General features: G+C 43.0%; 1 protein-coding gene across 15 annotated transcripts in view; it reads right to left on the minus strand.

Moving 5' to 3' along the window:
* Window positions 1–756: 756 nt before the first annotated feature.
* Window positions 757–14540, minus strand: part of PUM2 (pumilio RNA binding family member 2) — a 315445-nt gene continuing 301661 nt past the window's right edge. For all 15 annotated transcript variants that reach the window (XM_033938769.1, XM_033938776.1, XM_033938772.1 and 12 more), the window contains 2 exons: window positions 10961–11153; window positions 757–2894 (listed from right to left, as the gene is read on the minus strand). In XM_033938769.1, the coding sequence (XP_033794660.1) occupies window positions 2763–2894; window positions 10961–11153 (325 nt within the window). In that variant the 3' untranslated portion in view covers window positions 757–2762. The remainder of the gene's footprint in view (window positions 2895–10960; window positions 11154–14540) is intronic.

The following is a 14540-nucleotide window of genomic DNA, read 5'->3' on the forward strand; positions in this document are numbered from 1 at the left end:
AATTAGTACAAAACACATTTGTTCTTGGAGAAATTTGTGTTACTAAGTGATCCATATATAGCAAACAAACAGCTGCCATATACACCAGGGCTGTGCTAATTGTATGACCTAATTCACTTGGTAAAGTTAACGTAACAAATGAGGTAAACCACAAGGAATTTTTGACAAGAGCCTACTTCTATTTATCTATAAAGATAGGAAGAAATTTAAGAAAAATCATGCTTTCACCTTAGCACTGAAATGATAGGTCATATCAGTAGTTAAAAAAAACCAAAACAAATCATAAGAAAACTAACCCCCTCTTTTACAAAAGTGCGCTAGCAATTTCTATCACGGAGAGCTGCGCTGAATGGCCTGTGCTACTCCTGACGCTCATAGGAACTCAATGAGCGTCAGGAGCAGTGCGGGCCATTCAGTGCGGCTCTCTGTGCTCTCTCTGCGCTAAAAACTGCTAGCGTGGTTTCGTAGAAGAGGGGTAAATAAGCATGCTTGACAACATAAATATTATGTAACAAACTACATCTAACAATGAAATTATAGAACTAATCCACCTAGAACTGCAAGGTACGAGCGGAATAGAAGTCACTAATGTAATGTAATGTACTACTCATGTCAATTCTAAAGATATCACAATGAAGTTTCTAAAGATTTAATTACCCTATTGCTAGAAATAACAATCTGTATAAAATACAAAGTGCTTTTATCTTTCAGAAACCAAATTTACGAAAAATATATTTTTGAATAATTTTCATAGGCAAAGGATTAAAAAGGATTTTAATTATACACAAATGCTCACAATTCTGCCTTAAAAAGATTATTGGGAAATGTACATAAGGCCTCTTGTAAATGTACATCTTTTGAAAGTTTGTTATTAATGTCATGTTCAGAGAAAAAGACTGACATTATCATACATGTTTTCTCTTGGTTTGAAGGTGGCTATTGAAAAATACAATATTCTTCTGTACAAAGAAAAAATATGCCACATTAAATTAGACAAAAGCAGCATAGGTTTCCAAAGTAACTGCTTGTCCAATCTTTTCTTATTATACAAACTAGTTTGGTTTTAATTGATTCTTAATCATTACCCATGCAAGTTACTACTGGTTCTGTTTTTCCAAGCAGGCTGATCCAGTCCTGATTCTACTACACCAAATGAATTTCTATTTTTTGCATTTTTTTTTCCACTTAGGGAAATCAAAACCACCAGTTCATGCAAACAATGGGATAAAACAGAAAACGGATTTGCCTTGTCACAAGCACACAATGGAGCCTTTGGTAACCTTAATACCTCCCTCCAGATCAATATATTAACAGATTCAAAAGTTACATTTATAAACAAAACAAGTTATCCACATGAGATAAAAAGATGGTTCATATTTCTGAAGCCTTGTGAAATTACAATTTTAAAAAAATTGATCTGCAGAAATAAATTTACATTCTACCACACTATATGGCAGGGTGAAAATGGGGAGAGGTGTGAATATACATTAAAAAATGCTAATTTTTGTGTTTTCCAAAAGGTAGAGTAAAACAAATACATTTACAGCATTGAGGTTTACAAATGTACATCTGTACAACTAATTGTAAGCACCACTACTAAGTTAGCAAAGTTTGCAATAAACATAGAAACAAGAGATTCATTTTCAAACTGTAAACTTACACCTATTTACCTACACGTATACAATGCATATATTTATAGGAAGCAAAAAAAAAAAAAAAAGAGCTATTTCAATATGTAAATCATGCTTAAATGTTGAGCTATCAAGTTTACTATTGCAGTGGCCCCTTTTCTCCTCAATCTACTTCTACTTTTGTTTGCACATCAATCATAAGAAAAATAATAAATGCTCAACACTCACAATTTATTATACAATTCTATATGTCAATCCCTTCACCTACTAATTATCTACTTTCTTGCTTTGTAGATTGGCTGAAGTTATTGTAGGTATATTCTACCCACTTTTCAGACAATGTACTATTATGTATGGAAGTACCACCATGATTTAAATTCCTGTTTTGTACAAGTTAAATATGTACATTACTTCTATACATCAGAAGATTACAGTTTTTAATTCCTCTAGGGCAGTGCCATGTGTTTTTTAAAAAAAGCATCTACAGCAACTGAAACTGTTTCCCTAAAGAACAGTTTTTTTCCTAGTGTGCCATCGCTTCTGATATATTGACACATTAAGTATGTTGTGCCTTAAACTGTATATTGTGAATCATCAAAACAAAATCTAACTTTTGTTTGGAACAGGACGGTAAACATTTCTTAATTAGGTATAAAACAGGAGAGGTATTTTAAGGTCATATGCCTATTTACACTATTGGAAACTGTTTACTATGCTGGTGGTAGGCCTATCAGATTTCAAGCCAGTGCATTAAAATACTGTACTTTGCTTTTAAAAACTACCACTTTTTTTTTTTTTTTTACAGTGACTTTACAGAGTAAAAATTTACAAAGTATGTAACAGCTATTTTGATACATCATTTACAGGCATTTGTGCTTTTTACCCAGCAAAACAAACTGATAGGTCTCCCATCAGTGTTGAAGATACATTTTGAATCAAAATTCCCCCACGATATACAGAACAGAACAAATTTTACAAATTCATGAACACAGTCAATTTTCTTTTTTAAACTGAAGAAATTTGAGTTAAGTTAATGTTTTGATTATTCACAATATAATTTTTTTTATATATAGGGCAAGGAGGTACTGCCTATCCTTTTATTTATACATGGAATTAAAATTTTTTTTTTTGCTACAGCATTCCATTTGGTGGTCCCCCAATAGGCCCTAGGTCGGTATTGTTCTTCAGGTAATGTTTTTCCAGCTTGGCCAAAATGTGTTTTCCATATGTATATTTCCGCAAAGTTGTGATGTGAGGCCGAATCTGCAATGAGAATAAGGTAGTTAGCTATTGCTCCTCATTCTGCAGTCATTTAAACTTTATAAAACTTTCTCCAGAAGAAAATAGGACCTTATGGTTCAACCATTGTGTGTGCCTGGGAACAATTAGTCATACAAGTGTGTTATTCAGAATTCTTTCTATGCCAAACACAAGTGTGGAGATAACACTTCTAATAAACTATGATTGATATATATACACCTCTCTCCCCCCCCCCCCCCCCCGCATTTTTTGCTCCATAAGATGCACTTTTACCAAATTTTTTTTTCTTGGTTATTCCTCCTTTACAGGTGGGTGCGTCTTATGGTCCGGTGCATCTTATAGAACGAAAAATACGATATTTTATAATGGATAGTCATATTATCGGTAGATGAATAACCTAATGGTTAGAGAAGCAGGCTGGGAACAAGATGGACCACTTTCAAATCCCATGGCTGCTCTTTGTGCCTTTGGGCAAGACACTTAATCCTCTGCCTTGGGATTCCAGGGTTTATCTCAGGGAAAATCAGGTGAGAAAATGCCTGCCTGCCATTAAAACTGTCACACTTATGGTGGTCCCACAAGCAATTCATGGCTTGCTGCTTGTGGTCAACAGTGACCAGAAAGCACAGTTACTTATTGTAAAAGGTATTATCCAGGGACAGCAGGCAGCTATTCTCAACATGTGGGGTGACGTCATCCATGGAGCCCAGATGCGGACAGCTTCGCAAGCTGCCTGCTGTCCCTGGATACTGTTATGGTAAGTATGGTATGGTGAGACCTCACCTGGAGTACTGTGTCCAGTTTTGGAGGCCACATTATCAAAAGGATGTGAAGAGAATGGAGTCGATCCAGAGAATGGCCACTAGGATGGTCTCAGGACTTAAAGACATCCCATATGAAGAACGTCTGACCAGACTGCGCTTATATTCTCTCGAGCGCAGAGAAAGGGGGGACATGATAGAAACATTCAAATACATCAAGGGTCGAATTGAGGTGTAGGAAGAAATCTTTTTTCTTACAGGTCCCACGGCGACAAGAGGGCATCCGCTAAAACTTAAGGGGGGAAGATTTCATAGTGACACCAGGAAATACTTCTTCACCGAACGGGTGATTGATTGATGGAATAAACTTCCACGCCAAGTGGTCGAGGCCAATAGTGTACCTGACTTCAAAAGTCGATGGGACAAACAGTTGGGAGTGCTACAAAGTTATACATGAAAGAGAGGCACCAGGGAGGGAGGGTTCTTAAGTGGGCAGACTTGTTGGGCCACCGGCCCTCTTCTGCCGTCATACTCTATGTTTCTATGTTATGTTTCTAAGCAGAGGCTCCCTGGTGCTGAGTTGAAGTAGAAGGGCGTACCAAGGTTGCCTGGGCCACTGAGGAGCTATCAGAATCATGGTGGCATGCTTCTGTTTGAGTTTGACAAGATTCTTGAGAATCAGAGGGAATGGAGGGAACGTATAGAGAAACAGAGTTGTCCACTCCAGAAGGAAAGCATCTGCCTCGAAGCGGTAAGGAGAGTATATCCTGGAGTAAAACTGAGGCAGTTTGTTTTTGTGGGGAGATGTATCTGAGATATGAGGAGTTCCCCACTGAGCAAAAATGTGATGGAGAGGCGAGGAAGTGAGTGCCCATTTGTGAGGTTGCAGAAGACGACTCAATTTGACTGCCAGACAGTTTTTCTCTCCTTCAATGTAGACAGCTTTTAGGAAGGTGTTGTGAAGGATTGCCCAATTCCAAACCTTCAGAGCTTCCTGGCAAAGAGGGAGAGATCCAGTTCCTCTCTGTTTGTTGATGTAATCCATGGCGACTTGGTTGTCTGTTCGAATGAAGACTACCTGGTCATAAAGAAGATGCTGAAAAGTTTTGAGAGCATTGAAGATCGCTCTGAGTTACAATAGATTGTTGTGACACTGACGATCCATGCTGGACCAAAGGCCTTGAGTACAGAGACCATTGAGATGAGCCACCCAAGCGTAGGTCGAAGCATCTGTCGTGAACACCTTCTGATGAGGGAGTGTTTGAAACAGGAAACCTCTGAAGAGATTGGAAGAGAGTATCCACCAGTGGAGAGACTGTCTCAACGAAGGAGTCACTTTGATATGTTGAGAGAGTGGGTCGAAGCCTGTGCCCACTAGGATGCCAGGGTTCACTGAGGAATTCCGAGGTGAAGTCTGGAAAAAGGAGTAATGTGAACAGTAGACGCCATGTGACCTAGTAGAACCATCATGTGTCTTGCTGAAATTGTCGGCAGTGAAGAGATACTTTGTGACAGAGATGAAGGAGAGCATCCTGACGTTGCTGAGGAAGGAATGCTCTGAGTTGGATAGTGTCCAGGACAGCTCCGATGAACTGCAATGTTTGAGAGGGCTGTAGCTGGGACTTGGTGAAGTTGACCTCGAACCCCAAATTTTGAAGGACCCAAATAGTCTGTGGGGTCGCTGCAATAATCCTCTGAGATGATGAAGCTTTGATGAGCCAGTCATCCAGATACGGGAACACCTGTAGACCATGGCTCCGCAGAACTGTTGCTACCACCACCAGGCACTTGGTGAACACTCTTGGGGAGGAAGCCAGGCCGAAGGGTAGCACTCTGTATTGGAAATGCAGATTTCCCACCCAAAATCTGAGGAACTGTCGAGAGGCTGGATGAATGGGAATGTGAGTGTAAGCCTTGAGATCTAGAGAACATAAAAAATCGTTCTGATCTAGAAGGGGTATAAGGATGCCAGAGACAACATGCAAAATTTTTCTTTGACTAAAAATTAGTTGAGTGCTCTGAGATCCAAGATGGGGTGCAGATCACCCGTCTTTTTCGGAACCAGGAAGTAACGGGAGAAAAACCTCCTGCTCTGCTGTTCCAATGGAACTTCCTCGATGGCACGGAGATGAAGCAGAACTTGAGCTTCCTGAAGAAGAAGGGCGGTCTGGGATGGATTGGAAGGATACTCTCTTGGAGGAAGATCTGGTGGAATCTCGAGGAAACGAAGAGAGTATCCTTCCTTGAGGATAGACAGCACCCAGAGGTCTGATGTAATCATCTCCCAGCAATGGTAAAAATGATGGAGACGACCTCCAATGGGAAGGGAAGAGGACAGAGGCAGAACTATGGAGGTTATGCTCTGTACTAGACGGTCAAAAAAGTTGAGAGGCCTTAGGGGCAGCAGGAGTCTGAGGTTTCTGCTGTCACTGTTGCTGTGGTTGTTTCTGGTATAAGGAGCTGCCCTCTGTGGGAAACACCACTGGTAAGATGGTAGAGACCTGACTCCCTTAAAGGTGGAAGACTTAGGCTTACGACGAATGATGGAAGCAAATGTCTTCTCATGTTCAGACAACTTCTTAGTGGCCTCCTCGATAGAGTCATCAAAGAAGTCATTGCCTTGACAAGGCATGTTAGCGAGGCGATCCTGAAGATTAGGGTCCATGTCAACAGTGCAAAGCCAGGCAAGCTGGCGCATGGCCGCTGAGAAGGCAGTGACCCTCGAGGAAAGCTCAAATGCATCATAGGAAGATTGAAGTAGATGCATGTAGAGTTGATTCAGAGTGGTAATGGTATTCTGAAAACCTGCAAGACAGTGTTGAGAAACATACTTGAAATATGCAGGCAGTGTGTCAAATACTGAAATAAGAAATGAAGATAAAATTGTAATTGTAATTGCCATCAGAGAATTCTGATACAAACGGTGACCAAACTTGTCCATGGTCCTGCCCTCTCTTCCAGGGGAGACAGTGACATAAACCTTGGAAGGGCTGCTCCTTTTCAGAGAGGACTCCACAAGAAGGGATAATTGAGATTTCTCGAAGCCCTTGCAATGGACCATTCTGTAACGGGATTCCAGCTTGCTTGGTACAGCAGGAATGGAATAAGGTATGTAAATGGTTCCTCTTGAAAGTTTGAGAAAGAAGTCTATTAATGAGTATTTTAAGAGACTCCGCAGGAGATAGAGACATACCCATTTCTTCTAAATACTCAGTAGTGTATTTGGAATCAGAGTCCAAATTAATATTGAATTCCTTACTCTTTGACGTAGGAAAGAAGATAAGGATATCTGTTCCAAGGTAGGCTGACCTCGAGGGGAAGGTGACCTCGAAGTGCCTCGAAGAGCAGAGAACTAGGGCGAAGCTTCCCTGGAGTACTCACACCTGAGACCTGAATATGCAGGTATAGACGACTCACTGGGAGAAGAATCCCTCATAGGAGAAGCAGATGGAGGTGGTGTCCTCGACTTCAGAGTAGAAAGCCTCAAATAGCCTCGAAGTGTAGAGAGATGAGGCATGTCTCGAGAAGAGAATCTGTGCCTCGATGGATGCCTCAACTGACGAGGAGAACTGTGCCTCGAACCAGGCAGGTCTCGCTGAGAAGTAAGTCGAGGAGTCCTTGCACTAGGGTCATTGCAATGATTGACCCGGACCACAAGTCACATAACTTGGCTCCTTTTGGAATGCTACAACAACCTGATTGTGGCCATCTAGGTATAACTTCCATGGAATGACCACAAGTACACCACCCCCCCCCAGACCTGCACTCCACTAATTTGGGGACCAGGCATTCTGACCCAGAAATTGTAACTGAAGACTATTGCAGATGTCATTTGATCAAGTGGCAAAACAGCTTTCATCTGCCAGTGTCATTGTATCATATTCCCAGTGGAAATGTGTACTGGGGAGTTAACTCTGCTCTCTAAAGCAGTGTTCTTCAACCGCCGGTCTGCGGACCAGTGCCAGTCTGCAAAATAATTATTTTATTTCCACCAGTCCTTAGGTATAAAAAGGTTGACGAACACTGATCTAAAGGTAACGTTTCTCCCTGCTTCGTCGACACAGAAACAGATCAGATGCGTGCAGCAGCGACTACACAAACCTTTCCCCCCCTCCCCCCGATGTCAATTCTGACGTCGGAGAGGAAGTTCCGGGCCAGCCAATTGCTGCCTGTCTGGCCTGGAACTTCCTCTCCAACAAAAGAATTGATGGGGGGGGGGGAGGGGAGGCTTGTGCAGGCGCTGCATGTACCTGCCCTGTTTCAATTGTCTAGGACGATCCACAATGCCGGTTCCTGGAGCGCTTCTGCTTGCTTCTGAGCACTTGTACTGCCAGTGCCAAAGAGGGCTAGGGCCAGTCCCTGTCCATAGCAGATCTTTAAGCCACTATTTCCCACCGCAGCTTGATGGCTCCACCTCCTCTCTGTCCATCCTACAATCTGTAGGGGAATTTTCTGTGATGCTTTGGTGATGTCACACAACCAAGAGAGCCAGAGAAAAAAGGCAAAGAGCAAGTCAGGCATTCCTGTGTGGCAGTTGCCATGTTATGTGTGTTATGCTTGGGGAGGGGAGGGGAGAGCAAAAGAAAGAAAGGATGCACAGTCAGAAGGAAGTGCAACCAGAGACTCATGAAATCACCAGACAACAAAGATAGGAAAATGATTTTATTTTTAATTTAGTTATCAAAATGTGTGTCTATATTTTGCACTTTTTTTTCTGGTTTTCTGTAGTTGTTACTGAGGTACAATGCATATTTTAACGTCATCTGCCTTGATATCTTTGAAAAAACCTAAAATATAAATGATAATTAATATTTTCTCTGCGTACAGCGTGCTTTTTTTAAATTTTGTAGTTACCATTATGTATTAATAAGATTATATTGTGTGTATATGAAAAATAGATGGAAGAAATTGCATTACAATTAGTATTATTATTATGGGGCGGAGTTTGGGTGGGATTAGGGCAGGGCTAGGACAGGACTAAAAATTAGTAGACGTCCCGTTTTGAGGGAAAAAAATTAATGGTCACGTTACCTATAAGTGCAGACCGACTTCATGCTCCAGCGTGCAATGTGCAAGACTCGGGTCCCAGACCACCTTGCCCACCGCTGCCAGAAAGGGGAACAGGCGGGTTTGCAAGAACAGAGCCGGTACCGGGAAGTGGGGATTCGTCCGACCATCTGTCCCTCCTGTTTTCCCCTCCGCCCTCCTCTCCTCCCAGCAGCTCTCAGTACCGTCAGTGCAGCGATTCAATTAGGCAGCCTTGGGTCCTTTGATGGGTCTCGCCCGCCTCTGAGGAAAGAAGTTGCATCATCAAAGGTGGGCTGCGACTCAGCAAAAGCCCCAAGGCTGCCCAATTGAATCACTGCGCTGACGTTATCGGCACTGCTGCAGGCAAGTTCATCGGGCCCCCCCTGATCTCCACGGACCGGCAGGACTTTTTTGTGGACCAGCGGTTGAAGAACATTGCTTCAGATCCCCTGTCCCATTGTTCCCACGCACAGCTTCGGGACACTCTTTGTGAAAACGGGACATTTCAGCGTCCCGAAGCTGTGCGTGGAGACAACGGGACAGGGAATCCAAAAACAGGATGGTCCCGTTCAAAATGTATAGGCAATCATCTTGAGCATGTAGGAATCTTGTGAAGTCCTTCAATTTTTTTAACCATAAAATTTCAAAGATTTACAGCTACTGTGCTCATATGAAATTTTACCCCCAACTCCAAACTCAAGGGCATTTCATATGTTCAGCTATTAGCAAACAAGAAAAATGGTGATGACCATTAGTGCTAAAATGCTTTAATCAAATGAATAAAAAAAGACTTGACTTGATCGTGTTTTGGCCTCATGGCCTTATCAGGAGTCTTCATATATTAAAGATGTGGAACCCTGGAGATAACTTAAGTTTACAAGGAAACCTTGCCAGGTACTTGTGACCTAGGATGGCCACTGTTGGAAACAGGATATTGACCTTGATGGACCTTTGGCCTGTCCCAATATGGCGGCTCTAATATTCTTAAGCTGAAAACTTAAAAACATAAATCATAATTAGTGTTTTTCTTCCCCCTTGCTGTGAGTGCTTCACTGTGAATGACTGAACTATACCTATGTGAATATGAGTTTTCTTCACTAACATTAAATTAAAAAATGAGAGAGACTTCAATAAACTGAAGATGAAATGAGTTTATGTTTCTCTCGTATAAATCTTAACACTGAAAAAGTTGCCAAATTCATCAAAAGCTCATGTCCCCACAACCATGCTTAAATTTATTGTTATTAATAGCTTTTTGAAGTTTGTTACTTTTATTCACAGTTTAGTAATATTTTTTTATTTTGTGCATAATGTGTGCCAGAAAACTTTTCATATGTTTTAGAGTGTTCTGCGAATCAAAAAAGTTTGAGAACCAATGGGTTAAACCAGTGTCTCGCAAACTTTTCAGCCGGTGGCTCATTAAATTCAGTGCCCTGGCCGGAAGACACCCGGAAGTGCATGGAGGCCCATCTGGCTGCAACCCACTGGGCCTGCGCCGCCTCTTCCCGTCCTGTTCCGCACCTACTTAAACATCTACCATTGCCTGGTGGTCCAGAGGTGTGTTAGTGCTGCCCTCTGAATGGTGCTTTCAGTGTCGGCCAGCAGGCGCGAGCTTTCCGCCCACCTGCCTGGGCCAGCGCCGCCCTCCGAATAGTACCTTCAGTTCTCGCGAGTCTCTCGCAAGAACTAAAGGCACCATTCGAAGGACGGCGCTAGCCTAGGCAGGCAGGCAGGCAGAAAACTCACGCCTTCCAGCCAACATTGAAACACCAGAGGGTGGCGCTGACACCGCTGGACCACCAGGCAATGGGAGACGCTTAAGGAGGTGTGGGACAGGATGGGAAGAGGCGGCGCGGGCCCAGGCAGGCGGGCGGAGGGCTTGCACCTGCCGGCCGATACACCGCTGGACCACCAGGCAATGGGGGAGATTTGAAGAGAGACAGGACTGGGCGGGGGGTGTTTTTAAAAGGCCCGACTGGGAGGGGGGGTGTTAAAAATGTATATCTTTGCTGCATAAGACGCACAGACATTTCCATCCACTTTTGGATGGAAAAAAAAGTGCGTCTTATGGAGCAAAAAATATGGTAAATTTGAAAGCTGGTCTCATCAAGTAAGATTCCCAGGGACGATAACACATTAAATCAAACAGGCAGGCATTTGGGGAAAAAATGCATTAAGAAGAACATCACACAAGGTAAAAATTTCAAATGTATTCTCAGAAAAGGGCAGGCTAAAAATATATGTGCTGACAGAACAATTTAATAAAATTCTTCTGTTAACCTTGTGCATTATGATTTTCCGCTGAGCAGGTTCTGCCATATCAATCATCTTCTGGACAACATAGTTGGCGTATTGGTCCTTCATCATGGTATATAAGGCACTGTGAGGACCATCATTCTGACAGCACACTTCATCAATCAGTAAAGCTCGTTCAGCACGGGAGGCATGAGATGCACACTTCTCTACCACATTGCTGGAAATAGCAACCAAGATGGAATTAGTAAAACATTTTCGTCTCTTAATCTCCTACAGTAATTAAGCCAATTTTCTCTTCTTGAAGTGAAGTGCCTCTCCTCTAAAGTTGAACAAGATCCCAGACCACTTCAATTTGTTGAAGAATGCTCAATTTAATGCTCAACACTATTTTGCTGTCCTAGTTCATAACAGTGCTTAAGAGACAATTAGTATGCAATCAAATATTAAACATTTAAAAAACTACATGAGTTTTGTCTCTCAATAGGGGTTAACTTTACTCTTAATGCATTAGCCTAACTTATTACGTTTAACAAGCACTACTACATAGTTGATTAAAGGAATATTGGTAAACTATATTATTTAGGCTAGTGATGTTTTAAAGACACAAGTTTTCTGGACCAAGGAGATGATCTTAAATGTCTCCGAGTATGAATCTTTAAATATTCATTAGTCTTATAAAAACTGTTTTACTTTTGTTTGTAGTTGGCATTTAATTTTATTCTTGATGTGATAACTCCTTTGCTGCATAGTGATGTAATATAGAAGTTTGGTCTTTATTCATTACTAGACTTTTAGCCCGTTACATTAACAGGTGCTAGAATATATGTCTGTCTGTCTTTCTCCCTGCCCCCTATGCAGCCGCAGCATTTCCTCCCCCTCCATTTCCCTGTGCAGCAGCATTTCCCTCCCCCCACCCCAGTTCCATGTGCAGCAGCAACAGCATTTCCCTCTCCCCCACTTTCCTGTGCAGCAGCCGCAGCAGCATTCCCTGTTCCTCCATTTCCCTGTGCAGCAGCATTTCCCTTCCCCCACCCTACTTTCCTGTGCATCAGCAGCAGTGGTATATCCCTCCCACTCCACGTCCCTTTGCATCAGCAGCAGCATTTTCCCCTACCCCCCCTTCTCGCGGTCTGGCCTGCTCCCTTAGTCCCTTGCCGCACCCTCCCTTCCCTTCTCGTGGTCTGGCCGGCTCCCTTATTCCCTTGCGGCGGCTCCTCTCACGATCACTACCTGCATCGTAAACCTTCTCTGATGCAAGTGCGGCTTGTGAGAGGAGCTGCGGCCGCGGCTTTTAAACTTAAAAATAAACTTCAGCCGGGCGAAAGGGAGCTGGCAAGACCACACATCACCTTGGGGGTCTGTGAGAGAGAGAGACCATTGTATGCGCGCATGCACACTCCTGCCAGTCATGGACCTATGGATCAGGGATCACGCAGATAAGCATGCGCATGCACGCTTAGCATTTTATTATAGTAGATAAATAGATTCAACCTTTTCAATCACAAACAAATTCTTAATCCTTCAAGCTGAGTGTAAAGTGTTCATAAAAGTGTGCTCCTTATGAACCCAATAAAATTATATTTAACTTTACATAGTAACATATTAAATGACAGCAGATAAAGACCTGAATGGTCCATCCAGTCTGCCCAAACATTGTTCTTTTTTTTAGATCTTTCTGGGCCAGAAACCCAGAGCTCTGCCCGGTATTATGTATCTACTGGAGTCTCTGTCGAAGCTCACTCCAGCTCATCTAAACCATCCTAGCCCATCCTCAAATGAATGGCCATATACGTGACACAGACCGTGCCCAGTACTGGTCTTAGTTCATCAATATATATCATTATTTTCTGATTAGAGATCCTATGGGTTCATCCCACACTTTTTTGAACTCTGTCACCATTTTCTTCTCCACCACCTTCTTTGGGAGCGTATTCCAGGTATCAACCACGCTCTCCATATAGAAAAATTTCTTAACATTACTCTTGAGTCTAAAACCTCTCAACCTCATAATATGCCCTCTGGTTTTACCATTTTCCTTTCTCTGGAAAAGATTTTGTTCTACGTTAATACCTTTTAAGTATTTGAACATCTGAATCATGTCCCTCCTTTCCTCTAGGGCAGTGTTCTTTAACCGCCAATCCACAGAAAATTTCTACCGGTCCATGCAGGGCTGCCAAGATCGGTGGGCAAAATTCTTGCCGGTCTGTGCAGGGCAGGCGAGAGCATCTGACAGTAGCTTTCTCCCCTCCCAAGGTGACGGCAAAAGATAGAAGGATGCTAGGTTGCATAGGGAGAGGTATGGCCAGTAGGAAAAAGGAGGAATTGATGCATCTGTATAAGACTCTGGTGAGACCTCATTTGGAATATTGTGTACAATTCTGGAGGCCACACCTTCAAAAAGATATAAAAAGGATGAAGTCGGTCCAGAGGAAGCTACTAAAATGGTGTGTGGTCTTTGTGATAAGGCATATGGGGATAGACTTAAAGATCTCAATCTGTATACTTTGGAGGAAAGGCGGGAGAGGGGAGATATGATTGAGACGTTTAAATACTTACATAATATAAATGTGCATGAGTCGAGCCTCTTTCATTTGAAAGGAAGCTCTGCAATGAGATGGCATAGGAAGAAGTTAAGAGGTGATAGGCTCTGGAGTAATCTGAGGAAATACTTTTTTACGGAAAGGGTGGTAGAAGCGTGGAACAATCTACTGGAAGAGGTGGTGAAACAGAGACTGTGTATGAATTCAAGAGGGCCTGGGATAGGCACATGGGATCTTTCGGAAAGAGAAAGAGATAATGGTTACTCTGGATGGGCAGGCTAGATGGGCAATTTGGCATTTATCTGCCTTCATGTTTCTATGTTTGATACCCAAAACCATCTTTTAAGAACCACGTCCACCTTGCGATCCTGTGCTTCCTTCAGCATTACCCTTCCCTTGCTAGGGAGGTATGCTTAGTCACTTGAGCTACCACGAAATCCAACTTCAGCTGCGAAAACAGCTGTTAGAAGTCTGGAGCCATAGTACACAGCCTGGTCATAGCCTCTGCCACCTTTTTGGGACTCTCATTGGTAGGTGATTAGAAACATGATGGCAGATAAAGGCCAAATGGCCCTGCCGGTTCATAGACAACGCTGCGAAAGACAAAAGCGCGCGCCGACAATTGAGCGCAGCGCACGCCGCTGCAAATTACAGTTTTTAGGGGCTCCGATGGGGGGTTTTGTTGGGGAACCCCCCCAGTTTACTTAATAGACATCGCGCCGGCGTTATGGGGGGTTTGGGGGGTTGTAACCCTCCACATTTTACTGTAAACAACTTTTTCCCTAAAAACAGGGAAAAGGTGAAGTTTTCAGTAAAATGTGGGGGGTTACAACCCCCCACACCCCCATAACGCCCCCACAATGCGGCGCAATGTCTTTTAAGTAAAGTGGGGGGGTTCCTCCCCACGCCCCCCCGTCGGAGCGCTAAAAACAGTAATTTAGAGTGGTGCGGCTACGCGCGCTGCGCTCAATTGTCTGGGCGTGCCTTTGTTGCGGCGCGCTTTTGACCTGACACCGGCCCTGCCCATCCACAATAACCATTATCTTTTTTCTCTCTAAAAGATC

The sequence above is a fragment of the Geotrypetes seraphini genome, chromosome 3 (assembly GCF_902459505.1).
Source record: "Geotrypetes seraphini chromosome 3, aGeoSer1.1, whole genome shotgun sequence".
Classification (NCBI taxonomy): domain Eukaryota; kingdom Metazoa; phylum Chordata; class Amphibia; order Gymnophiona; family Dermophiidae; genus Geotrypetes; species Geotrypetes seraphini.